The 27,391-nt window shown below is 42.0% G+C and overlaps 1 protein-coding gene across 1 annotated transcript in view; it reads right to left on the reverse strand.

Moving 5' to 3' along the window:
* RNF207 (ring finger protein 207) overlaps positions 1-27,391 on the reverse strand; it is a 900,262-nt gene that overhangs the window by 398,352 nt on the left and 474,519 nt on the right. Inside the window, exons 9-10 of the mRNA XM_086921721.1 lie at positions 9,897-9,969; positions 8,991-9,059 (exon numbers count right to left, since the gene is read on the reverse strand). Of these exons, the coding sequence (XP_086777847.1) occupies positions 8,991-9,059; positions 9,897-9,969 (142 nt within the window). The remainder of the gene's footprint in view (positions 1-8,990; positions 9,060-9,896; positions 9,970-27,391) is intronic.

Here is a 27,391-nt window from a genome sequence, read left to right on the forward strand (position 1 = left end):
CAGTGAGGCGGCGCAGGGGTGGTGGAAGTCAACAGACGATGGGATAAGTAAAATATATATTTTTTTTAAATACCTACGTTGCGCTTGCCGCATCACCACATCAGCGATGCAGCGAGCGCAAAGTAAGTGGCTTTATTTATCCCATTGTCGGTCGACTTCCACCACCCCGCCCGCCCCACCCCACCACTCTTACCTGTGTGAGCCACCACTGGCATAGTTATCAAGCTACTGAAGCCATTGTATTGTGTTGGGTGGGCAATCTGAGGGAAGGATGTAAAAGGTGGTATGCCAATTATCAGGGTCAAACAACTATCTAAAGTAATCTCCATCATAGCCCTAATGTCTTATTAGTAAATTCTTATTGTGGGAATGTAGGAAAGATCCAGGGCTTTTCATTTCATATGGAAGCGGGAGTTGTCTAGTATGTAGATCCTTTAGATTGATTCATCGTCCAAAAATGTAAAAGTCTTTTCATAGAAACTTTCTCAAGGAAAGTTAATGGTTAACCCTGATAAGCAAACTTTAGTGAAATTCCTTAAAGCAAATCTCAGTGGCCGAAGTTAAGCAACTATATTTGCATTCATAGTATTAGTAAATCTAATGCTCCCTTGCCAGGAGTTATTCTTGATATTCTTTTCAACAAGATTAACTATGCTCTTGTAACCCAGTAGGAGACTCTAACACCTTCCTTCACAAATCATAGAGGTCCAATGAAGGCCTTTTTTGCCAGCACCATCGTCTTTGAAGGGGGAGAGCAGGAGCGGGACAGGACTACAGGTCCCAGGCTCCCCAGCGGCTGACTCCGCCACCGACACCTGCATCACGTGCCCGGAGGCGCTTTAAATTTCAGCAGGGCTCATGCAGCGCATGAAGCCCTTTTTTGCCAGCACCATCATCTTTGAAGGGGGAGAGCAGGAGCGGGACAGGACTGCAGGTCCCAGATTCCCCAGTGGCTGACTCCGCCGCCGCCGCCCGCATCAGGCGCCCGGAGGCACTTTAAATTTCAGCAGGGCTCACTCATCGCGGGACGCGCGCGGGCATGCCCGGGCCAGGGGCGGGCCTGTCCGAGCCCGTCAGAGACAGTACGAGGCAGGGCTGGGCCATTCCCCCTAAGTTTTTCTTGTTTGCTTTTCTTTCTAATGGGGCCAATGTTGTATTAAGTGTAACTGCATTGCCAACTTCCTTTCTATTATTGTGGCTAATGACCGCCTAACATGAGTAAACTAAAGAACACTAAAGGTTCAAATGTCACGGGACACAAAATGCCTTTCTCCAAAGGGTGGAATCATGCCTGATAAATGAAATTAAATTGACAGAACACAGACTCTACTTAACACCCCAACCCTCCCTGCATAGACTTTCCACTACACTGGTGTGTACAGATGTAGCTACGATAACTAACAACAAGACATTATCTTCACCCCCAAGCACTTCGGCCCAAGCAACAATAGACATAACATCAGACTCTACCCCCATTTTGTCTCCTGATTGTGGATCAAGCCCTGTCAACTCTAAAATTACCACCAGAGGGAAAAGGCCACTTGCAAGCTAAATCATACCACCAAATCCATTGGAAATAAAAAAAGAGCAAAACCACCTTAAAACAGAGTAAACCCACATAGAGGGTAAATGGGAACAAGGGGCTACCCGCTGCTGACAAGGGCAAAACCAATAAGGGTCCCTTGACTACCACTAAACAGACATCAAATAGGAGTAATAACTCCCATACGACTTCCCCTAGAGTAGGGAATCCACCTGCCAATGCTGGCCACCGCCTCAGCATAGATAGACACACAATAATACCTTCTAGTAATCCCGTTGCCTCAGAAAGGGGAGCTTAGGCTGAGGGGGCAACAGGCGGAAATAAAGCAATTAGGAAGGGCAGAGAACTGCAAGAACAGAAAGACCAGTTCCTTAGTCCACCATTTAATTACACTTGCCCCCAGAAGCGACTCCATATACGGTAGTTCTGGCGAATGTCCCTCCTTTAACTAACAATGCCTTTGAACACTGGTTGACCTTAAAGAATAAGTCCCTTCACTTCTTAACCAGAAAGACTGGTTTAAATAACCCCTTTTTTCAGATTTTAAAATGGCACGCAGGATTGGGTGAGTTGGTGACTCGTTCAAATCTTTACGTGGGGACTGTATTGTACTAACCTTTAAATCACCCATATTGGTGCATACAATCCTAGAAAGGGGTAACAGTGGACCTTCTATTCCCAATGATATAAACATAGTTCCACTAGGATATTTCTACCCCCATCCCATTTGCCATCATATCAGGGACCTTATCATGAGAGAGATAATCACTCTAGACTAAGGCAGCCTATACGTCCTGTCCCAGCTTGCAATCGCTTTGATCCCCTGAATTCCCTGGAAGATAACGATTGACTGGATCCTAGGTTTCACGTATCATATAATCATGTAACCAGCAGGAGTCATCTTGGGTCGAATTTAACGAGTATACACAACACTAGATGTGACTATCCAGTTAGTAACAATAGTGTACTCGTTCAAGGGCCCCCGATTTTGAATCCGGAGATACAGGGTGACTCCCATGATATCCAAACCTCTCTCTCCTAACTAGTGATCCAAAGGTATGTCTGGTTGTTAATAGTAGTCCGGAGGCATATGGATCAATGGGTTTAAAGACCGAAGCTCAAACAAACAAGGGGCACTCGACTGTCCCCTCTCTGTCCATACATGTAAATGATGACTTATCTGGGTCAGTAACTCACCCTTGTAACCCCCTTCTGAAGTTAAACCTCCCATCAGTAACATAGCATCATGGAACATTGCTGGAATTCGTTTCAAGTTAAACATTCAATTGTGGTGGGAATTTATTTTACAATTCGAGGTCCTATGCTTTCAGGAGACCTGGTCCAAGGAAGCGATCCACCTAAATGGATACAGGACCTACCACAACCCAGCAGTTAATGTTCAGAGGGGAAGGGCCAAGGGTGGCTTATGCATGTACATACCTAGCAGTTTGAATGTAAAAAACATTACGATGCTTGCTAGTGGCGAACATTATCGTCTAGTTAGAATGGATTTCAACAAATCTTCATCTATAGTTCTGGGCAACTTCTACAATAATATTCTTCCTGGGAAAGTGGGCACTGTCGTTAGATACATGCTCAAAGATTTGAGATCAGTAGGTAATAGAATGAGTAAAAACACAACACTTATATTAGCAGGGGATTTTAATTGTGCAATATGTGAGAATGTTGGAGATAACTTGTGTGGAGGTTTTGAAGAAGGAGTATGCTCATCTCATTTCAGGCATACTGCCATGGGGGAACAGCTAAAAGAACTTATTTTTAGCCTTGATTTGGGATTTGCCAATGAAATATGCCCAAAACCAGCCCCAATGCCATGGACTTTCAACGGTAGGGGCCTCTGCTCCACCTTAGATTACATTTTAGTATCAAACAACCATGCACAAAGTTTACACTCTTTTCGTGTCTCAAGGAACTCACTTAGCGACCATTTCCCCTGTGTCTGACCATAATGTTACCATCGAGAAAAACCTCTAGATTCAATGTTAACAACGATCGGCTGTTAGAAAACATATTCATTGGTAGTACCAACAGGTACTCTCTTCGATGGGCCATGGTAGACCACGTTGCCGTAACTAAGGCAGTGGTAGTTAAATGCAAACCACACAGAGATATGCTTGACTAAAACAGCACCCCCTGACATAATTTTAATCTCCTTTATGGCAATAACCACTGCAATAATAGAGTCCCTTACAAGGCACAAAAAGAGGAATAGCTCTCGGAAAGGGTGGTTTGACACTAGATGCACTAAAGCTTACTCCCAACTAAAGAAGGTACTTCATGAAAACCTGAGAAACACATTGGAGATAAGGCTAGCGAGAGGGGAATATAATCAAGCAATAAGGAACAGAAAAAACACATTAAAGAAGGATGTATGGGAGGCTCTTCACGTGGCCTCAACATCTAGAGACACAGTGGCCTTCTGGAAGGTAATCCGGGCACCATTTCTTACCACCGAGATTGGTCCTTCAATTGAGATAGCCATAACGGAAGAGATGTGTATTGGGCATTTTGCCCAAGTGTATAAGGGTGAGGGAAACCCTGCGTGAAAGGGTCCACCTGGCACAGCAGATATCCAAGATTATCGGGTGCAGGGCTCAAATCATCAGTTAAAAAACCACATGGAACTTATGTTTACTTTGAAGGAAGTGGAACAAGCTTTAGATGCAAGCCAAGGCGGTAAGGCGCCTGGTCTGGACGGGGTTCCCGTGGATATGTTTAAATCAAACATTTCCTTGTGGGCGCCGCTGCTGGTCCAGGTGCTCAACACCAGCTGTAGCACAGATTTTCCTTCCCACTTGGGTGGAGTCCACTATTGTGCCCATCTTTAAGAAGGGGGACAGGCACGATCCAGTTTGTTACAGACCAATCTCCCTGCTGGATGCCATAACAAAGGTAGTGGGCAGAATTGTTCTGGAACGCCTTCAGGACAGGGCTGATGAGAATTCTGTCCTGTCTGACCTTCAGTATGGTTTTCGGATTGGTGTGGGGACTGTTGAACAAGGCATAAAGCGAACAGAGCATAAACCTCTCCCTCATTGTGGGGAAGTACACCAGGGCAAAAAAAAGGGAATCTCTTTCTAGCATTTGTCGACCTCACAGCCGCATTAAGCTTTGGTCAATATTAGAAGGCCTGGGGGTTGATATAAATATTATTTATTTTCTTAAACGTTTTTATAGCGACGCAAAGGCGCGACGCAAAGGCGCGACGCAAAGGCCTGCATCCGCTGCGGATTGAAGGGCGAGCCCTCGGCTACATTTCCAATTAGGAGCGAAGTTAGGCAGGGTTTTGTCCTGGCTCCGTTCCTTTTTAACCTATATATAAATGGATTGGGGGAAGCTCTTATTAAAGACAATCAGGACTTCCCCCAGGTAGCCGGCCGCCTCATCCCGGCTCTCCTATACGCAGAGGACGCTGTGCTGATGTCCCTTATGCAAGTAGGCCTTCACTGCGTTTTGGACAGTTTCTGCCTTTTTATGAAAGACTTAGGCCTATGGGTAAACTCCTCCAAAACTTTTATCATGCGCTGCGGCTCGGGAATAAGGAAATGCAAAGATATGTATGTGACAGGTCAAAGATTGGGTTTACAAAGACCTTTACTTATCTGGGCATTCTTTTTTCCCATAATGATAGCTGGGTACAGGCAGCTGCAGCAAAACAAATGGCACTTTTACGTACTACCTATGCTCTTACTGCCTTCGCGAAAAAATTAGGTAACAACTCACCAGAGGAGCCTATTAAAATCTGCAAAGTCAAGTGAGTTTCAGCTGCAGTATATGGGATAGGGGTTTGGGGGATGTTGACCCGCTACCAATCCAGAGAGTAGAGAACTCATTCCTAAGAAACGTCTTATCGGTCCCAAGTAGTACGTCAGCTTGTATCTGTCACGCCGAGCTAGGTCTACCTTTTATTTAAGATCTAATCAAGCTTGAGCCTGTCCTGTTATGGCACAGACTCTGGACCAAAATTGAGGCCAAATTGAACAGGGACATCCTTATTGACATTTTGAAACTGGAAGGTGCACTGAGGATTCCATGTTTAAACTATGTTTAAAATGTTTTAAAGGATCTTGGCCATCTAGACTACTTTACTAATCCTACTACAATCAGGGCAATAACAAAGAAGGAATTAAAGTGTGGGGGTATTCTCAATCTGGACACCATCAGAATGTCATCTGAGATATTAAAACCCACAGTCCTGCGCAATCAGATGGTTTTAACTACTTTTAATATTCAACCCTACCTAACTTTTGTACCTAGTGCTCACGATAGATTTCTTTTAACCGTTTTAGGCTGGGGGGTTTCACAGACTCTCCCTACAAGAAACGACTGGTCTCAAAACCTCCAACCATGCCCTTGCGATAATACTTCCCCACAATCCACGATACATGTTACTTTTTTTTGTAGGGTTTACTCTCCACTTAAGAGCTCATTTCTTGTTCCTATTTTGAAACTCTGCGGCTACGTCAATGCTGTCCTGCTTTCTTGGCTCTCCAACATTTGGAGAATGAGCACACTGTTTTTAGATTAACAACTTTCCTGAAAATTGTTTTGAGTCTAAGGAAACAACAGTGTACCTAATTGCTTTTAATGCGTTATGGACTTTTATAAAAAAACAAACTACTGTATGATAGCTTTGTAAATGTAATATCTTTTAACTTTTATGAATTTAATTAATAATGAAATTATGATTGTATGAATTGGAAGATGTTTTTAACGTTGAGCTTGATTGTTTGTTTCTTCAATCGAATAAAGCCTTCTCTGACCTGACTACATCAATGCAATAAATTTGAAAGTGAGTTTATAATGAGGGACAATGTATGGAATTCCTATTATCAAGTTTGTAATTGAGATGTATGAACCAGTTTGTGGAGAGCCTATCGTTCTTGTTTCTCTTCTCCTTTCCTAGAAGAGTTGGTAGACACTCGTTGTCGCCCCTACACCTGGAGCTTCTTTGCCTCTTTGATGAACAGTGAGGACTAAAAAAGAAAATTAAAAAAAGCTTAACTATGTTCTTCACTGTAGTTAATGTCACCACCCCTGTAGAATCCTGAAAATGTGACTTTTTCGTTACTTTGTTTTTGAAATACAGTGAGGAATGTTGTATCTACAGTTGTTTCAGCCATCACATTCTTCTATTAAAAAATACCATAGTCCACCTTTGAAAATGCCACATAGGTAAAATTAGTGTGCCCTAACACCAGTTGGCACAAAAGTAATGCATTAATGTTTGAATTACTCTAGACCACTTGCAATTACTCTGGATGCATTCCACTCCTTTTTTAAGTTTGTGTTGTTAGTGACAGAGGACAACATAATGCAATTCAGTTTCAGTTTCTCCAAAATCAGGACATGTAGATCTAATGATCTCTATATGGGCAATTAAATTGTATAACCTATGCTTCTTTTAACTGTGTTACTGCCATTTAGACTCATCAGCCAGTGCCAGTGTTTTTCAACTTTAGGAAGACGGTGCAAAATGCAATGTATAGTTTTTCCACTTTGTCTACTCATGTACTCGAACTAGTCGGCACATTTTAACTTAAAAAGATCAACAAGTCAAGATTTACAACACTTCTGGATAAATAAAGTTACAGACCTTCATCCTGACAGTTCTAATTATAGAAACAGTGAAAGGTACATGTAGTTTTCACAAAACTATCAAATCTGAAATTAATTTGACAATATTTTTTTCAAATATATTTTTAGGAGTGTATGAAATCTAGCTATAATTCCATCACCTCCTACAGACATTGACATGTGCAGGCTAGACTTGCATGATGAATTCATTGATCTTTTTGTGAAGGCCAGTAAAACGTCTCTCTTTAACGCAGCCCCGAATGAACCATGACCTGTTGTTTCTAGAGACAAAACTATCATTGAGTTTAGTAAGCTAAATGTGTGTTAAACATGGGACTTGCTTAAATTAGATATAGATGACAGTCAGTGATTTTAGGCTTGAAAACGCATCAGCAGCATTTCCAAATATATTATGCCCTGCTCGGGCTCACAGACTTTGCAGTTGGTCTGGATAGCGAAAAGAGTGTAGTTCCTGAAAATAGAAAATGTGAATATGGTTCTCCCTCATACTACTGTTGCTGATGGAATTTGACAACCATTACCTGAGAAGCCAACATCCCTTGGACCAGTGATGTTCTCTGCTTGATACTGTGCCTGCTCTACTGCAGTAGAAAGATGAATTTCGTAGCCTTGCAGTCTGAGGCACCAGAGACTGCTATTAAATTCACTAAACAGTCATGTAGGGTTCTGAGCCTGTGTGTTTCTGTCCCCGTGGCTAGTTTGGACAGGAGGAGTGAAAACACGTTTCCTGAAGATCCCCGTCTTATTTGCTGATATCAAAGTTCACAAAAGCCAACCTCAGAAGAATATTGTTTAGTACTTTGAAAAACAGAAGCATTTGTTAAATGCAGGCATTCACATGTGGCTTCATCAATTGAATCTGACACCTTTGGTCTTTGCAGAACAGATCATAGTTAGAGCATTGCGACTATCCATAAACCTCTACAGACCAATTTTCCTGCCAATGTTTCATGTGGCAAACCAATGTCCTGAAGAAAAGTCACATAGAAACACAGAATTTGTATTATTCTTTAAGCAATTTTATGTCTGTTTAATATTTATAATATGCAAGCAAATGCCTAATGCCATGGATTCAGCTTCTAGGTGCAGACTACCCATAAGGCCTGCATGAGTCCAGTTTAATGATTATTACAACTGACGTTAATTAAAACACTCAAATTACATTTTTATCTATATCCCAATATCTTTTCTGTTAAAATATTTTGTGGCCATTACTTAGTAAAATGTTAGTTTGGACCTTCGTTCATTCATTCTTTGAACTGTGTTTCCTATTTAAGTTATTGATTCTTGTGACTGAACTACATTCAAAGATAGTCTTGATCAAAGACAAGGCTATTTTAGGATGGGCAAAGTCTAGTATTAAGGGGCGGTCAGTATTGGCAGCTATCCAACAAACCCATTGTCTTTGGACGCTCCACCTCAAAGTGCGAGAAGGGTTTCTTACACTTATCCTCGTTGAAGAGAGCTTAAAAGTATTCTTATTAGATGGAAAGATACACAATTAAAATTCACATTCAGGTCACTGCTAGGCCAAGCCTCCATCAAGATGACAGTTATTGTTGTTTGAAAAAAGTCAAGAATTATGAATTTGAGCTGTACTTTCATTGCCAGTATCCAGATACAGAGGAAAATCCTTGTTGGAACATTAAATATTGTAGCCGATATAAAAGATAGAAACTTTCCTGTGTATGTCACTTGATTTTGCTTTTTGATAATTTCAATGAGGTACCTATTCTAAATGAGCATGGCAAATATTTTGCTTCCTACACTTATAATTAAACGATATTGGAGCCAGATAGAAATCTCTGTATGCTGTGCTTTTACTTACATATCCCAAATCCAAGAATTCCGCCTTGTTTGCAGAGCTCAGAAAAGCAGAGCAAGTTACCAGATGAACCTAGGAAGTGCAAAAAAAATGCTAAAACTTAGGCTACAGCAAATACATCAATTTAGAAGAGTATTACAGTAAATCAAGGCATAGGGTCATATTTAGCACCATGAATATTATTTTCATATAGATTTATTGAAACAGTTTGCAAATTGGAGTTAAAATTATGTACATGTGTCAAACAATTATGCTGTGAATCAACAACAAGGCCATTAATTGGCTTATGGTTAGAGATTCACAAATCAATCTGCTTTAGTTGTTAATCATTTTGTTTTCATCATGAATGGACTTCGTTTCGTCACAAATCAATTAAGTTTTAACCAGTGAATTAAATTGTATCAATTGTGCTACTTTGTAATTATTTTGAATGGAACTATTTTTGTGAAATGCAGCTTATTCCTTGGTGGAATGCATTGGGCCTCAATTCACAAAGGTGAACATAAACGTCTGTGTAAATGTAATTCACAAACTAGGAGTTTGATTTTACTAATAGTAATTTTATGTCTGTGGAGACTCTGCTCTCATGGCGGAGACTTAGCATATTTCCCTGTTCTATTTGTTTATGTGCTGAGTTCTCCACCTCGACTGTAGAGTCACTCTTGAAAAATTACTATTAGTAAATGTTACTTTCTAGTTTGTGAATACCCCAAAAATAGTAAGTGTACACAAAAGTGTATGGTTACCTTTGTAAATCAGGCCCAAAGTATATTCAAAAAGTTTCTACTTCACTTTTAGATGAAAACAAATTCCACCATCACTAACCAAGTTAGAGTAATGTTATCAATAATTTCAAAGTACACACTTTTGGACAGTAATACATAGATTGTAAAGATGCTCTTTCTTTACCTGAAGTGTTGGTAAAAGGGAAGCCAAGTGGGAAAGCTGCTCTTTAAAAGCTTTTTCTTTTTCTTCATGTTGACTGAAATGTTACACAGAAAGAAGTTGTCAGAGATTGTAAACTCATGAAAGCATTATTCTCCCTAAGGAATGCATTACATTGTTATAAAAAGGGACAACTAAACCAAAGAATTGATTTCCAGAGGATGTTGTGTATTTCTGTGACAAGGCCTTCATGCAATAATAATGCATGTTACATGCAAGACAGGCCTGATTTCCTTTTTCTATGTGTGTAAACATTACTGATTTTAGGCATAGGGCCTAGAAAGAAATTAACTGAATGCTAACAAATATTTGCTTGACCTTTTTTTATTTTATTTTATTTTAATAAATTCTGACTTTGATACTGTTCAAACTGACAGGGCACAGAAGGAGGACTTTCCAATTCTCTAGTGCCGATGTTGTAACCGTGGCTACAAGGGAAGATGACCCTGTAGAGATCTATCTGGGAATGAAGGAGGAGCATTAGCTTCTGCTGTTTCTGTATGCTTCTACAAAGGGGACATTGTTCTACATTTTTGAAGTAAAGCAGAGGATGAGCATGAGTGGCCACCTACTTACTCCGTAAGAGATGATTAGCAATATATATATATATATATATATATATATATATATATATATATATATATATATATATATATATATATATATTTCACTGAAAAAACATAGGTTTCAGGGGCGTTTCACTCGTACAAAACAATTGAAATTCTCCCGTTATAGTTAGTTGAGCTAACTGCACTGCTAATGACGTCACATATTACATCACTCATGACATGTTTAGTGACATCACTCGTGACATCACTGATGACATCTCAAATGAATGTGTGTTTTTCTGATAATGTAATATGTTTTATATATGTATATCTCAAGGTCGATGGGAGAATAAATGGGTATATAAGTGTCTAAATGGATGATTCTTTTTTTTTAAATTGATTGCATAACTGACTAAGTGTATCTTAGTGAATACATGGGTTAGTGAGTAAGTTTAAATATGTAAATATCTGTATCAGTCAATCACTTTGTGCATAAGTGGCTGCATGGGTTGGCAAGTAGCTATATAGGTTATTAGCAAAACACACAAGATGATGGACGGAATATTGCACAATGGCAAAACATTCACCCCAAGTCACAGATCTGGGTTTAATCCATTGTTATTTTGCTCACCAAGCCACCCCAGTTCAGACATGGCCATATGCAAATCAGTCTTGACCCTGTGCCTCATGGAAACAGTCCAGCCCGAACTGCCAAGCCATGTCTTTCCTGGACCGGAATCAAGCATCCTAGGACCGGTTTCTGGATATCAGCCGTCTTCAGCCAGGATAGCTTGACTCCAGTGGCTTAGTGAGCAAGGGACCCACGTCTGGGCATACCCTTCCCACGTAGGGTGAACAGCAAAACACACAAGATGATGGACGGAATGTTGCACAATGGCAAAACATTCACCCCAGTCACAGATCTGTGTTTAATCCATCGTTATTTTGCTCACCAAGCCACCCCAGTTCAGATATGGCCATATATAGGTTATTAGTTAGTTTTTTGAGTATCAGTATGAGTGAGTGTCTGTATGGTTTGGTGGGGGGTATTACGTAGTGCATAGATCCATGAATGAGTGACTCACTGTTTGTATGCATTGAAGACAACATGTGTGCAGGACTGTGTTGGTGGATAAGTGTGTGTATGGGTGTGTTAGTGAGTGAATGACTGTCTTAATAGTGTATTTATGAGTAACAACATATGTTTTAAACTAGTATATGTGAGTATTGGTGTATATAAGTGAGTATATGTGAGAGTGAGAGATTGGAAGAGTTCCTGTATAAATTAGTATGTGTTTCTATAAGTGATTGCTTAGGAGAGTAAGTATGTTGTAAGTTACTGTAGCAGTAAGTGTGGTGGTGTGTGTATCACTATATATATGCAATTTAATGGATGTTTGATAGTTTGTTTGCATGTGTGTCTATGTGGGTGAGTAACAATATGGATGAGTGTTGGTGTGTAACAGGATGTATAGGTGTATGAGTACATATGATGAATGAGTACATGTATAAGCGACTGTATAGGACTGATGGTAAATTAGTGGATGTGTGTGTAGATCTTGGAATTACTGAATAGGTGTGTTGTAACTGGTATTGGTATGTCCATTGTTTTGAAAATGTTAGTTTCTATATTTGAGTGTGTGTATCAAAGGTTATATTAGGGTGAGAGGAAGTCTGCCACTCTGTCACAAGGATGATGTCATGAGTAATGTCATGAGTGATGTAATTTGAGATGTCATCAGTTATGTCATGAGTGATGTCACTGACCATGTCATGAGTGATGTAATATGTGAAGTCATCAGCAGTGCATTGCAGGCGCGCGAGTTATAGTTAGCTGAACTCACTATAACAGGAGAATTTCAATGGTTTTGTACGAGTGAAATATCTGGCTAACTATAACGCCCCTGAAACCTATGTTTTTTTCAGTGAATTTCTAAGGTTTTTTAAATGCTAATTCCTAACTATAACGTGCCTACATAGATAGGACATGTGAAGAAAGAAGAAAAACGCACAGAAACAAAAAGAAGACATGCAGAAAGAAGCAACAGAAGTCCTCAAAGATGAAAAAAAGTACAGGAAGAAGGAAAACGTTTTAATTTTTTTAATTACATTATAATTACATTGTACATTGCAAAATATACTTTCTCAGAATGAATTACTTTAGTTTAAATACTTTGCAAATAGGCAATAGACTTTTACGTACAGTAGTTACAGTTGTTGCAATGGGCAACACAATTTCAAACACAATGCAACATTGAGCTCAACAGGAATTTCTAGTTAAATGCAATTGGTTACTTTACGGATTACTTTTCTAACCACAGGACTGGATCCTAGATTCAGTCCTCGGACATCTCCTGTAAACAGTTGAGTAAAAGCGTTTTGGTTACAGTAGTGATTTTTAAGGAATATTATTGTACTTTAAAAGTTGACAGAAACTTTTTCACATAGAATCACCAATGTTATCCTACGGGAGGAAATTCACTTAGCAGGTAACTACTGTTATCGTTACTTTTTCTTACTCAGTGGTGGATCCTGGATCCAGCACTGGTGCATCTCCTGTAAACAGTTAAAATAATGCTTTAAGTTATACAGGCGATTTTTAAGGAATATTTGTAGTTTGTGAAAATCGACACTTAAAAACTTTTCTGGTGAAAACCAGACAATGGATTCGTATGGAAAGAAATACAAGTTACTGGTAAGTACGGTTAGAATTTCTTTTCAGGGTCAGGGCTGGGCTAAAATATGCAGTACTGGGTTCTCTCCTGATAACAGGTGAGTAAATCGGAATTCGTTGTTCGGCTGATTTTAGAGGAATATTTTAAAGTTCCAAAACTCCACACTTAGAAGAATTTCCAAGTGAAACCAGTCAATGTTAGCCTATGGAAAGAAATTCAAGTTACTGGTAAGTAAGGATAGAATTACTTTTAAGGATCAGTACTGGGCTCAAAGATGCAGTACTGAGGTCTCTCCTGATAGCAGGTGAGTAAATCGGAATTCGTAGTTCGACTGATTTTAGTGGAATGTTTGTAAGTTTCAAAAATCTGCAACTAAACTTTTTCAGCAAAAAGCAGGCAATGATATCCTATGGAAGGAAATTCAAGTTACTGGTAAGTACAGTTAGAAATACGATTCATGATCAGTACTGGGCTCAAAGATGCAGCACTGAGGTCTCTCCTGATAACAGGTGAGTAAATCGGAATTCGTAGTTCAGCTGATTTTACTTCGGTCCAGTATATATAGAGCCACTTTCCTACACCATCCCCTCCCTTCACCACTGTGCAAAACACGCTCTGTGGTGAGTTTTAAGTTGGGGAAATAATTGCCCTTCAATTCGGAGGGTCTCTAGGGTCCAACTAGCCTACTAGGTACATTCAGTAAGTGAATTTAAATAAGAGAAGCACTCCTCCTGTTTTCTGCAGAAAATCTATATGTGTATAGTGAATTTTTCTTTGTGAATTTTTCTATTTTAACCAAGCGTGCTACGGAGGTGGCACGTTTGTCCTAACCGTGCCTAAACATGAACCACCAATCTTAAGTGAACGAAACACTTAACCTCCGTGCAATGTTGCTAATGTAGTTCTAGCTATAGAACAACACTCTATGTTTTTCAAGTTCTACTCTATAACACAATAATACTCATTGCACATCTATTCATTTGATCTTGTTCATGTTTACTCAATAAACTTAATGATTCAAAGATACTTCTATGTGTAGAACTATGTTCAAAACATATCAAAACATTATTGTTGTAAATCACAATAAATCTAATACATTTTTAACATGATCCAAATTAAATTCATGACAACATCCTAGACGACTCTTCTTTATACATTCAGTAAGTGCCACATAGCTGCGTAGCAGAGAGATGTAAAAAGAGGCACGGCCTAGACCACCTCTCTGCAACGCAGAGCAGTGGTGCTTACTGGAAGCTCCTAGTGGGCTAGTTGGTCCCCTGGGTCCCTCAGGATTGAAGGGAAATTTTTTCCCCTAACTTAAAAGGGGCCTCATGTTTGCACACGTCACCTCAGGCCACGTCCCCTCCCTTCACCACTATGTAAACACGCCCCGTGGCGCGTTTTAAGTTGGGGAATTAATTCTCTTTCAATACTTAGGGTCCCTGAGGGCCAAATAGCCCACTAGGTACCTCCAATAAGCACCACAGGGCTGTGTTGCAGAGAGGTGTAAAAAGGGGTGTGGCCTCTGAACACCTGTCTGCAACACAGCTCCCTGGCGCATACTGGAAATACCTGGGACCCTAAGTATTGAAAGAGAATTAATTCCCCAACTTAAAACGCGCCACGGGGACACGTTTGCACAATGATGAAAGAAGGGGGCAAGGCCTGAGGTGACGGGTGCAAACGCGCCCTGTGGCGCATTTTAAGTTGGAGAACTAATTCCTCCTCAATCCTCTGGGGCCAACTAGCCCACCAGGTACCTCCAGTATGCACCCGGGGGCTGCGTTGCAGAGAGGTGTTCAGAAGCCACCCCCCTGTTTACAGCACTCTGCAATGCAGCTCCGTGGTGCTTACTGGAGGTACCTGGTAGGCTAGTTGGCCCCAGGGACCCTCAGGATTGATGAGGAATTAATTCTCCAACTTAAACCGTGCCACAGGATGTGTTTGCACACATGTGAACTCAGGCCCACCCCCTCCTTTCACCACTATGCGAATGCACCCCATGGCACGTTTTAAGTTGGGGAATAACTCCTCTTGAATCCTGAGGGTCCCTGGGGTGCAACTAGCCCACCATCTACCTCCACTAAGCGCCACAGAGCTGCGTTGCAGAGAGGTGTAAAAAGGGGCATGGCCTCAGAACACCTCTCTGCAACGCAGCCCCCTGGTGCATTCTGGTGGGCTAGTTGGCCCCCAGGAAACCCCAGTATTCTAGGGGAATGTGTTCTCCATCTGCAAAGTGCTGAAAGGAGGGGGCATAGCCTCCGGCGCAATGCCAGGATTTTTTTTTAAGTAGGGGGGCTGCATAGCCCTCCTTTTTCTTATTTTTGGGCGCTGGGGACCCCATTCCCCGAGGCCTGACCCCTAATTTTTTTTAAGAATAATAAATAATTGCGTGGACCCCACTCCCGAGGCCTTAATCAGCCCCGGGGAACCCATCCTCCTGGGCATGACCTTTTTTCAAAAATATTTTTGGGAGGGGGGACTGCCTTGGCCCCCTCCTTATGGCCCTGGGGAACCCATCCCCCGGGGCCGGCCTTTGTTGTTTTTACTTTTTTTAAATTTTTCGAATTTAATCCAGGGCCACTAATAGCCCCGGGGACTCTAACCCCCCGGGGCTGGCCCACTCCGTTGGGCACCATGGGGGTCCCCAATCCCCCCCCACAGTCCCGCCGGCTCCCTGCCTCCTGCGGGAGCCGGCAGTGCTTTTCCACACGGGGAGCTGCTAAGATGCAGCTCCCCCTGTGGAAAAGCAATTTGCTTTGCTATTTGGAAGAGAGAGCAGGTTTTCTTCTCTCTCTTCCAAATAGAAAACTACAGTGTCCCTGGGGTGGCCACCCCGGTACACTGCAGAAGCCGCCCCTGGGGGGTGGCGGTCCCCAGGGCCCTCCTCCCACCTTTTTCTAAGCCCCGGGGGGTTGTGCCTGACCCACACATGGTATTTTATTTTTAAAAAAGCCCCGGGGGTGGCGGTCCCCGGGGCCGCGGGGGGCCATGAGCCCCTGCCATTCTTTTCTAAAAGCCCCATAGGCTGGCTGCCCCCGGGGCTGGGGAGGCCTGAGAGCCCCCTGCACATAATTTTAAAAAGCCCCGGGGTGGCGGTCCCCAGGGCTTGGGGGCCCCTCTGGGCCCCCTTTACATATGTATTGCCCCTGGAATTTCGCCCCCCCGGCCAATTACCAAAGAAGCGCGGGAGACCGTGCTTCACTTTTTTTTATCAGCAGGATATATATATATATATATATATATATATATATATATATATATATATATCCTGAAACCCAATAAATTTATATTCTAGGCCTGCATTAATATATACAATTTATATAAAACACCTTAAACTGATTAATGCATTTTATAATCACTTGTTTAGCTGTATAATATATATGTTTAGCTGTATAATATATATATATATATATATATATATATATATCAGCAGCTTTTCTCTCACAATTTGAAGAGATTGGGAGACGCACACGGTTTTCAGTTTGCTTGCAGCATTTATTTTTTGCAGTGTTGAGACACCTGACGCATTTCGTTTTGTCTAAAAACTTCTTCAGAGGTGTTGCCTCGTTCTTGGTGAGTATGCGAGTGGGCCCAGGTGATCTTGTTCACGTTTATGCCACACCTCTGGTGGACGCCCATCAGGGCGGTGTGCTAGGCATTGTGGTACCTGGAGTCCCATGTGTCTTATTTGGAGCGTCTCTTCACTCACTTATAATGCAAAAAGAGGGTGTTGTTCCTCCTTTCAGCAGATTGCCAATAGCGCATAACAGGAAATGTTTTTGCAGCATTGTTGGTCCCCTCCGTCTGTAGGTTGACTCGGCATGCTGTTTCCTGCTGTGGTAAACTTTCAGCTCTCTGCACGAGGGTCGGCTGGGTCATCACTGGCATTTCTGGAACGTACTGGTGTTCCGTTTCCAGGCTGAAAACCTCCCAGAAGGCTTCCCAATCTTTAATGGGACTGCGTGGGATCCTAAAAAGCCCCGGGGTGGCGGTCCCCAGGGCTTGGGGGCCCCTCTGGGCCCCCTTTACATATGTATTGCCCCTGGAATTTCGCCCCCCCGGCCAATTACCAAAGAAGCGCGGGAGACCGTGCTTCACTTTTTTTTATCAGCAGGATCCGCGCATCCTCGGTTCTACCGAGGCATAAGATGGCTGCCAACACTTCCTGGTTTGGAGTATTGACAGCCAATTAGCATACAGCTCGTGCTTTGCAGGGTGTGCGGATCATGCGCGTCCATAGATATATATCTACTTTTAATTGTGATTTTCTCATGAACTACTGAACGGATTTACACCATTTGAGCAAAAGGCACGAGTCTGAACCAAGGACTAGCTCTTTGCTAAATTTGGTGTAATTCCGTTCAGCAGTTCGAGCTGTAGCCACGATGAACGGTTCCTATGGAAAATGCATGGGAAAAACGAGTTTTGGGACCCCCTTTTTTCTCTGCCCCGCTTCAGGAATCACCCCGAGAATTTCAGGATAGGAGCGGAACGGAACGCCCCACTAGTTTTAAAAATTTTGTGAAGATTTGTCAACCGGCGTCAAAGTTATTCCAAATAGAATGTTGCGAGTTTCCTATGGAAAATAGGTCCTAACTATAACTACCTACTGGCAATCGGCAGTAGGATATATATATATATATATATATATATATATATATATATATCCTGAAACCCAATACATTTATATTCTAGGCCTGCATTAATATATACAATTTATATAAAACACCTTAAACTGATTAATGCATTTTATAATCACTTGTTTAGCTGTATAATATATATATATATATATATATATATTTAAAAAAAACATCCATTTACACACTTATTTAACCATTTATTCTTCCATCAACCTTTACGAATACAAATATTAAACATATTACTTTTAAAGAAAGACACACATTCACTGGCTGGTGTCATCAGTGATGTCATGAGTGATGTCACTGACGATGTCATGAGTGATGTAATATGTGACGTCATCAGCATTGCAGGCGCGCTTGTTATAATGAGTCCAACTAACTATAACGTTGGAATTTCTATGGTTTTCTGTCAGTAAAATTTGCAGCTAACTTTAACTGGTGTGAAACCTATGGTTTTTTCAGTGAATATATATATATATATATATATATATATATATATATATATATATATATATATTCACTGAAAAACCATAGGTTTTAGGCCATATATAGTTAGGGATTAGCATTTACAAAACCTTAATTTACTCGCACAAAACCATAGAAATTCGCATATATAGTTAGATGCAATAACTATATATCGCGCACCCGCAATCCACTGCTGATGATGTCACATATTACATCATTCATGACATGGTCAGTGACATCACTGATGACATCACTGATGCCATCATCCAGTGACTGTGTGTTAAAATATGTCTTACATATTGAAGAATGAGTGGATGTATAAGTGTCTGGATGAAGGATTTAGTAGGTGCATGACTGACTGTATGAGTGAGTGATTAAATGTGTCTCACTGAGTGCATGGGTAAGTGACTAAACTGTCTTAATTTGTGCATCATTATGTCTGTTGTTCTGTAAACTGCTGCATGTGTTAATCAGTAGCTATATGAGTAACTATAAGGGTTATTGATTGTTTGCCCAAGTATTTGTATGGGAGACTGAGTGTGTGTGTGGGTGGCTGGGAGGTGTATGACTCTGTGCATAGATGTGTGAGTAGTTGATTCACTAGATGTATGGGTTCAAAAGTGCATGTGGAAACAGCTGTATGGGCGGTTGACTGTCTGCATAAGTGTATTGGTGATTGAATGGATTTCTCAGTGCTACATGTCAAAGTAAGTACATATGTAAAACACAGTACATGTGAGAGTTGACATATATAAATAACTGTGCATAAGAGCCAGTGAATGTGTGAGTGGCTGTATGGATCATTGTGAACATGTATCAGGGATTGTATAAGAGAGCAAATATGTGTTAGTATATGTTTGAATAAGTAAGGTGTGTATAACTGTATAGTTGAGAAAATGGAGGTGTGATTGATTCTTTGCATGACTGACTAGGTGTGTGAGTAACTCCATGGATAAGTGACAGTCTGTGAGTGCCTGTTTACACTGATTGTATCTAAGGTTATATTAGAGTCTGAAGATGTTCATTGTATTATCACATAAATGATATCATCAGTGATGTGATCAGTAATGTCAAATGAGATGTCATCAGTGCTGTCATCAGTGATATCATTTGAGATGTCATCAGTGATGTCATCAGTGATGTCATTTGAGATGTCATCAGTGATGTCATCAGTGATGTCACTGACCATGTCATGAATGATGTAATATGTGACATCATCAGCAGTGGATTGCGGGTGCGCGATATATAGTTATTGCATCTAACTATATATGCGAATTTCTATGGTTTTGTGCGAGTAAATTAAGGTTTTGTAAATGCTAATCCCTAACTATATATGGCCTAAAACCTATGGTTTTTTCAGTGAATTTCAATGGTTTTTTAATAGCAAATATCAAAAGCTGTCAAATGTGAAGTACGTGATAGGTAAAAACATTTTCGTATTTATGCACGCTGATGTACTTTGAACGCTGTCCCCCTCCTCCCCCCCTCGCTTTTCTCTTAGCAGTACTCTCTCTTTGCAGATAGTGAAGGGTAGTTAACGCAGGCCTTTGCCCCCATTCTAATCCGTCGTGTCTGCTTCTCTCTCCATTTGATTGATTGTTATCCAAGCACTTACTGTTTTAGAATTGGTTCTCTTTGGTTCATTCTCTATTTACAAACAAGCACAGAGTCGCAATACTCTGTTTAGTCTGTGCAGATAGTGAAAAATCGTTTTAAAAAACAAAAGGAATCGAGCAAAATCAGTAGGCCACTTTTTGACCTAGCTAAAATAGAAACATTAAGAACAACCCCTCATGAGAAATACGAAACTAGTGAGATGAACTGAGCTCCACACGATGATGGCTGCAAGACAGCTCGGCTCCGCCACCCACCCCACCCAAAATAACGACAAACCCTATGCAAATATTATAAATATATACAACACACCAGCAAAGTAACAGGGTAAAACATTTTATTAAATAACTATTTACATAACTATTTTATACTTTTAGTTGCCCGATCCGGCTAGCTCAATCGATCGAGCATGAGACTCATGCACTCTGATCTCCTTGGCCTCAGTCAAGCATCAATAGTAAAATTTTAATACATGAGTGTTCGTTCATGGTTTTGGTCCCTGAGTTGCTTCGATGTCACTGCCTTGCACAAATGGCATAAGTCCTGGATGTTGGGTGCCATACTTCAGAGTTCTGAGCAGCGCTTGTAACACTGTCTAAACCTTATTTGCACCTGCTGCAGCTTCACTATACTCAAAGTAGGTGGGGGCCGTTTGTGGACCTGACTGCATTTGAAAACAATGTGATACGGTACCTCCCTAAACCGCTTGACGGAGGCCCCCGAGGGGCGGTGTGATGGCACGGACTCGGAGAAGATGCTTGGCTCCGACCCCCTTCCCAAGTCTTATAGCCCTGGTGTAGCCTGAGATCGCACCCGACATAGGCGGCCGGCGCCCGGGGTCAAGCTGTCTTTGACGTTTTGTAGCCTTTCGAATTCTATCCTTAGACGGCATTGTCTAATTCCCAAATAATCTGCAGTTGAATCTGTGGTGAAATATAATAAAAAATGTTATTAACCACTATTACCAAACGGTAAATCAATAACAGTAAGAACTAGATTCGACAATGCTATAAAAAAAAAAAAAGTATGCACAAGGGTGCAGGGGGTATCACTTTGACACCCTCTGACACCCTCAAAACAGGCACAGGTGCCATGTGGCAAGCAAACCAGCCCTAAGGGCAGGTCTGCCTTTCACATGACATAGGTGTGCGAGCACACATGTGCATGCACACCGGAATCGGTATTTTACCGTGAAGTTTGATTTCATGCTAAAATACCGATTCGTTAAGGCCTTTGGGACTCAGAAGACTCCCCCCTACATAACAAATTAACAGAATCGGTAAAATTACAGATTCGGTATTTTACCGAACAAATAATTTTTCCGATTCTGTAAATGTAGATTTACCTACACGTGGCCTTGGATTTAAGCCCCTACATACCGATTTGCCATTTAACGATCGGAAACGGCCGAAAACGGCCGTAACCGGTCGGTAAATGGCCTGAAACGACCACCTACATCTGGCCCTAAGTGTGCATGCATTTGATTTCAAACAAAGTTTTAAAACATTTTATGTAAAACAATAATACACCTAGGGCCAGATGTAGGTAAATCACATTTACCGATTTTGAAATACCGAATATTACCGAATTTTACCGATTTGGTATTTCAAAATCGGTAAATGGGATGTAAGTACCAACATCTGATTTATTACCAATTCCTTAAAAATTCGCTATTTACCGATTCGGTAAATACCGAATCGGTATTTGCTATTAAATCCTATGGGCCTTGAAGCCCATAGGATTCAATTCAAATACCGATTCAGTATTTACCGAATCGGTAAATACCGAATTTGTCAAGGGTGCAGGGGGTATCACTTTGACACCATCTAGCACCCCCAAAACGGGCATGTGTGCAATGTGGCACACAGACATGCCCTAAGGACACGTCTGTCTGTCACATGGCATATGTGTACATGCACAGATGTGCATGTACACAGGAATCGGTATTTTACCATGGATTTGTATTCCATGGTAAAATACCGATTCTGTAAGCCATGTGCCAATGGAAAATTGGCTACCCACATTTCAATCTTGCATTTTCGGTAAAATTACCGAATCGGTAAAATTACCGATTCGGTAAAATTACCGAAAACGCAACATTTAAGGGCAAATTAATTAATTTTACACATGGGGGCGTATTTACAAGGGCCTTACACTACAAGGAAAATGACTTCAAATGACCAGACACACATGGGGACGTATTTACAAGGCCCTTGAACCCGGGGGAAGTGACTTGAAATTGCTAAGCACACATAGGAGAGTATCTACAATGCCCGTGCAACACTTATGCATCATTTTTTACATGTACACACTAACATTAACAACACAATTACATCATATATCTGTTCCGCAAAAGCGACACATTGCAGGAGTCACATCATTTTACCATCAAAAACAATTTCACCAATACCTTAAGAAACATGGATGTGGTGAAAAAAGCCAAGCTTGACATTACGGCAGCCACGAGGTAGCTAGGCTCCGCCACCCCCCCACTTCTCCAAGCATGTCTGTCCCACCGACATGAAATAGATACAAATCAGCAGATACCTACCCCCATTCCGGAAACTCCCGAAGTGCAACAGGACCACGGTTACGCCCATCCGGAAGATGAGGCCTCGACACGTGCAGGGCGGGGCCCGGCTAACCGCCATCAGCCGTGGGGTGGATGGCCCAAAATGTACTGGTCTCCCGATTCCCTTCTTCTGCCGCCTTGCAGGCCACGGGGGGGATGTCTTGCTTCTGCCTCCGACCCCCCCCCCTCTTATCGCCTGGTCCGGACATCACGGATATCAAAGCCAGGTGTCGGCACGTTTGCTGAATACTATAAAGGTTTTCCTACACTTGGCGACGTGCTCGCTGCCTTGAATTCCTGGCGTGAGTCCATGAAGTTTCAGTCAACAAGGCTGGGGGGTGTTCTTCTAGACTGGCTCGCTGACTAGCTTCCCACGTGGGCTTGATATGAGCTCCCCGTTCGTGCCTGAAGCGACGCCCTGCAGGCCATGGGGGGGATGTCTTGCCTCTGCCTCCGACCCCCCCCCTCTTATCGCCTGGTCCGGACATCACGGATATCAACGCCAGGTGTCGGCGTGGGGTGCGCTGGGAGGGAGAGGCGGCGCGAACGAGCCTCTCCCACCCCTACAGGTGGGGGCCCCTCAGCTGCACCCCCAACGCTCCACTCACCCAACAAAAGGGTTCCTCCACTCTTGCGATGCAGCGGCGCTGCACTCACCCGACAAAAGATCTCGTCCACTATTGCGAGGCAATGATGCTCCGCTCACCCAGCGGGGGTCTCGTTCACTGTTGCGGTGCAACGACGCTTCTAGTTTCCTGCGTCCAGAAACCTTCTCCTCAACTTTGAAGATTCTATAAGAGCCACGGGGGCCCCCGACCCCCGATGGGGAATGACTGCCATGATCACCCACGGAACGACCACGACGTAGCCGCGGGACGTCGGCGCGCTCATGCCGGCGCCGGCCTCAGTCTTGAAATCACCAAAATCCTGCAAGACTACCAACTTGATCAGTTCCGGTGGGACACCAGTATGACCCGGTAGGAGAGATTGTTTCCTCCCACCCCACTTTCACTGATGGTTCATTTCACCAGTCCCCTCTGCTACCCTTCAACGAAAACTTTTGGACTGCCGAAAGAGGTCCCGGTCCAACCACGAGTTGGTGGAGACATTTTGACTATATTTGGACCTTCCTGACCTCACCCAAAATGGGGCCGGTAGAAATGAAACTCTCAACTCCTTGTTGTGCCCCGATTGCTCAGCCTTGATATCATGAGATATGTATGCAGTTTTTAGCACATGAATTGATATGGGATAAGACTGATTATATGTTCGGACAATGAATTGATCCAGGATAGGTATTGATTATACGTTCGAACAATGAATTGACATGGGACGGGTACTGACTCTCTGTTATGTTTTCCACAAATAAATACCCCCCCGTTTTCAGTTCCAGCCTGCTCCGTGGCCGGCCCACGGGGTTGTAAGCCCGTATTTGGGCACCAACATTTTTATTAAAGGTTTTTGAAAAAGCAAACGTAGTTGTAACGCGTAGATTGGTAAGTTTCGAAGAAATGGCCACTGTTTCCGATTTTTTTTTTTTTTTTTTTAAAAAAGCAGGTGAAATGAAGCAGCTCAATTAGTTAAGGGTTAAAAAGTATAGTACGCAGAAACATTGAAAATATGAATGGTCCAGGTTTGTTGTGTGTTTTTCATTTTTCTACAGCATAAAGCAATCGATAAAGATCCTGGTATTTAGCCTCTACTTTATATGCTACCTGTATCAGGGAAGTTGTTTTAAATGCCCCTAAGCCACCCCGAACGAATGTCACCTGGCCCCCCTAGTACGAACGAAAACGACCCCGTACCACTGTAGGTTATCTCTCTTCCTCAAAAATGACAAAAATTACTTTCTAGGACGTTTTGGACATTGATGATTTTCATATGATCTATTTATTAAAGTAATACTCATCTCTCCGCATGAAATTAATTTTCCACATGCTACACAAGTCAATCTCATCTGCCTAAAGTTCTTTTACAGATTTGGGACTGTTTCCCTTGCCTCTGACTCACTTATTGCTAAGTCATTGGTGGATGTTTTTGCCGGTCGGGGATTATCCACCAAATCTCGAAGTTGTGCTTTAGAATAATTAAAAGAGTGCCACCTCTCCATGTGCCGATGCAAGGTATGATTACCATAGCTATATTTTTTTTCGGTCCCTCTCGAGAGTTTTTTTTTTGCAGATGAGGCAGGTAACGAACCTGGCATTAACTTTCTTTTCATGAGAAGGAAAAGAAAAGAATTGCCAGATAAAATTCACTTTCACATGGGACGTTCTTGGCATTTCTTTCAGAAACTTTTACATCACTGTGTCATTTCTTTGTCTATCCTGGTTAAAGCAATGTCATGTAAATAGTTGTTTAAAAAGTTTTTTTTAACGTGTTTACTTTGTTGGAGCGTTGTATATATTTATAAGTTATTAAAGTGTTATAATCCTACAACTTTGTTGGAGTGCTATATATTTTTAATGTGACACATAATTGTGAAGACTTTGATGTACAAAAAGGCATCCCTGGAATCTTCCGCTTCAGGCTCGGACCCACACACCCTCACAGTGAGAATCCCCTCCCCAAGCACAATACAGGATGGTTATCAGATAGTAGGAACGCGTGTGGTGTGACGGATCTCATCGGGTGGGGGCCTTGATCTACTGTAACTCCTTTGAAGAGGGGTGATTCTCTACAGCTGGGGCCATAAACTACATCTGCAGGGCTAGGTGATAGCCTGGGACCGGCCTGGACTATCGGACACAGAGGAAGAGGAGTGTCAGAGGGTGCGGTAGTGAATAGGTTGAAAGGGAGGTGTCGGGCGGGCACAGGGTGTGATTCTCAGGGAAGAGCAAAGCAAATGGGGGGAGGTTTATGGCCCATGCAGGAGAGAGAGAGCGGGGGTGACCAGTGCGTGGGGGAGATGCTTGCGAGGGTGGGGAGCCATGCTGAGGATCGGCGGCGTTCAGAGAGTGGGTCTGGTCAAGGCATCTAAAATGGCTGCCGTGCTCAACAAAAGTGTGGCATTGCAAAAAAGGCAAGATGGTGCAGACAATGTTTATCAATAAGGATTAATTTATAACAATTATTTTTTACAAAATATTTACTCGCAGTGACAAAATGGCGGTCAACAGTTCATGATTTCCATCGAATCGAACGTTAACAGACGTCACGCAGCAAAAAAAAAAAAACGCTCACGCACAGCTGCTGGAAGACATGTATCAACATATATGAGCCTCCTCAGCCACCCTCAGAAAACATAAGGGGTCAGGATACGACTCCCGTACCCCCTTATACCTAGTAATTTAATTAAATCGAAACACAAAATGGCGAATTCACTTTTTGCTACCAGTTTGCGACCCGGTTCGCGAACCGAGAAGCGCTTCTACCGCGAAAAATCAAATTTTTATTATTTGCCCCACGGGACCCTTTAATAACCCCAAAATCATTCCTAGTGGGTCAAGAAGGATCTACCTTGCCCCCTTTCATTAAATTCCCCCTTCGTTTTTCTCCTCCTCTTGTCTCTCGCTGCTACCGAGAGACAAGATGGCGGCCGCACCGGACTGTTTAGAATGTTGACAGACACCGGAGAGCCAATCAGCTTCGCTACGCAAAGCTCCGTTACGCGAAAAGTACGCGATCTGGTGCGCTATCTGGGACGATGTCACAGATATATCTGTTTTTTTTAACCTTAATTTCTCAAAATCCACTGGAGCACATATATTGAGACCCAGCAAAGGCACATCGGGCTAACAGTCCCTATAATTTTGCCAAGTTTCGTGTAAATCCATTCAGCCGCTAAAAGTGAGGCCAAAGGCCCTATGGAAAAATGAATGGGAAAAACGCGTTTTGGGACCCCCCTTTTTTCTCTGCCCCCCCTTGACGGAACCCCCCCAAATTTTCAGGGGCTGCTCAGAAACAAAATGTGCCATTTCCCTGAAAATTTCAGCCGATTCCGTCCACAAACCCCAAAGTTATTAGACATAGAATTTTCAAAAGTTCCATAGAGAAAAAATCCTAACTATACATACATACCTATATTGCTTCAGCTTCTTCTCCCCACGATTCCCGCAGATGAAGAAAAATAAAAGTGTATATAGTTATGCACATGGACGGATTGCTGAGTGGAGATGCTGAATGACTGTGTTCCGACTGTCAACCTGATGACAACAGAAGGTACTCTGGAAAATATAAGTGACTTGGCTTATATAAACTTATTGAACTAATAAATCCATACTAGTTAGATGTCGCACAACATTTCAGCCACTATGGGTAGGAAATAGACTAATATGTTTGGAATGTGTAAATAAATATGATTGTGGCTTATTTAACAATCACCCTGATTCGCACCTCATCTGCTAAGTTATTTTCAGTACTAATGGTTATTCTGATAGAGGCATTTTGTAGACAAATCCTGCCTAAAAAAGAATCATATGGCTGTGAAATACCATTCATTGTGTTCCGAGTAATTTGGTGGTACAAGGGCAATGGGTTATTTATAATCACCGGCAGATGAAAGATTCTCTGCTTGACTCCTAATACTCCCTGTCGAACAGAAAATAACTTGCTTGCAACCCCCAATAATACTGGGTGAAGAGGACAATATGTACTAAAATTACAGAATATTTATGCAATGTTAATAGCCTGCTTATGCACCCAAAATATTTTTCTGATTTGCTACCCAGGGAATAACAAACCTGTTTTGTTGTTGCATACAGAATTGTTTCTCAAGTGTTAGAAAATACATCGACTAGCCGTGGAACCTGAGTGATTATTACTATACAGACACAACTGCCCCACCTGAGTTTTTGTTCATGCAAGATTTATGTTAATAGCCCTACCAGGTTAGACAAGCCTCCACATATTGCCCGTGCCCTCTTCCTGATGATCATACAGCCGTGGGCATATGCATGAGAAACTTTAATGCCTCTAAATGAACAATCAGTCAGGCATTCAA

Source organism: Lissotriton vulgaris, chromosome 5 (genome assembly GCF_964263255.1).
Source record: "Lissotriton vulgaris chromosome 5, aLisVul1.2, whole genome shotgun sequence".
Taxonomy (NCBI): Eukaryota; Metazoa; Chordata; class Amphibia; order Caudata; family Salamandridae; genus Lissotriton; species Lissotriton vulgaris.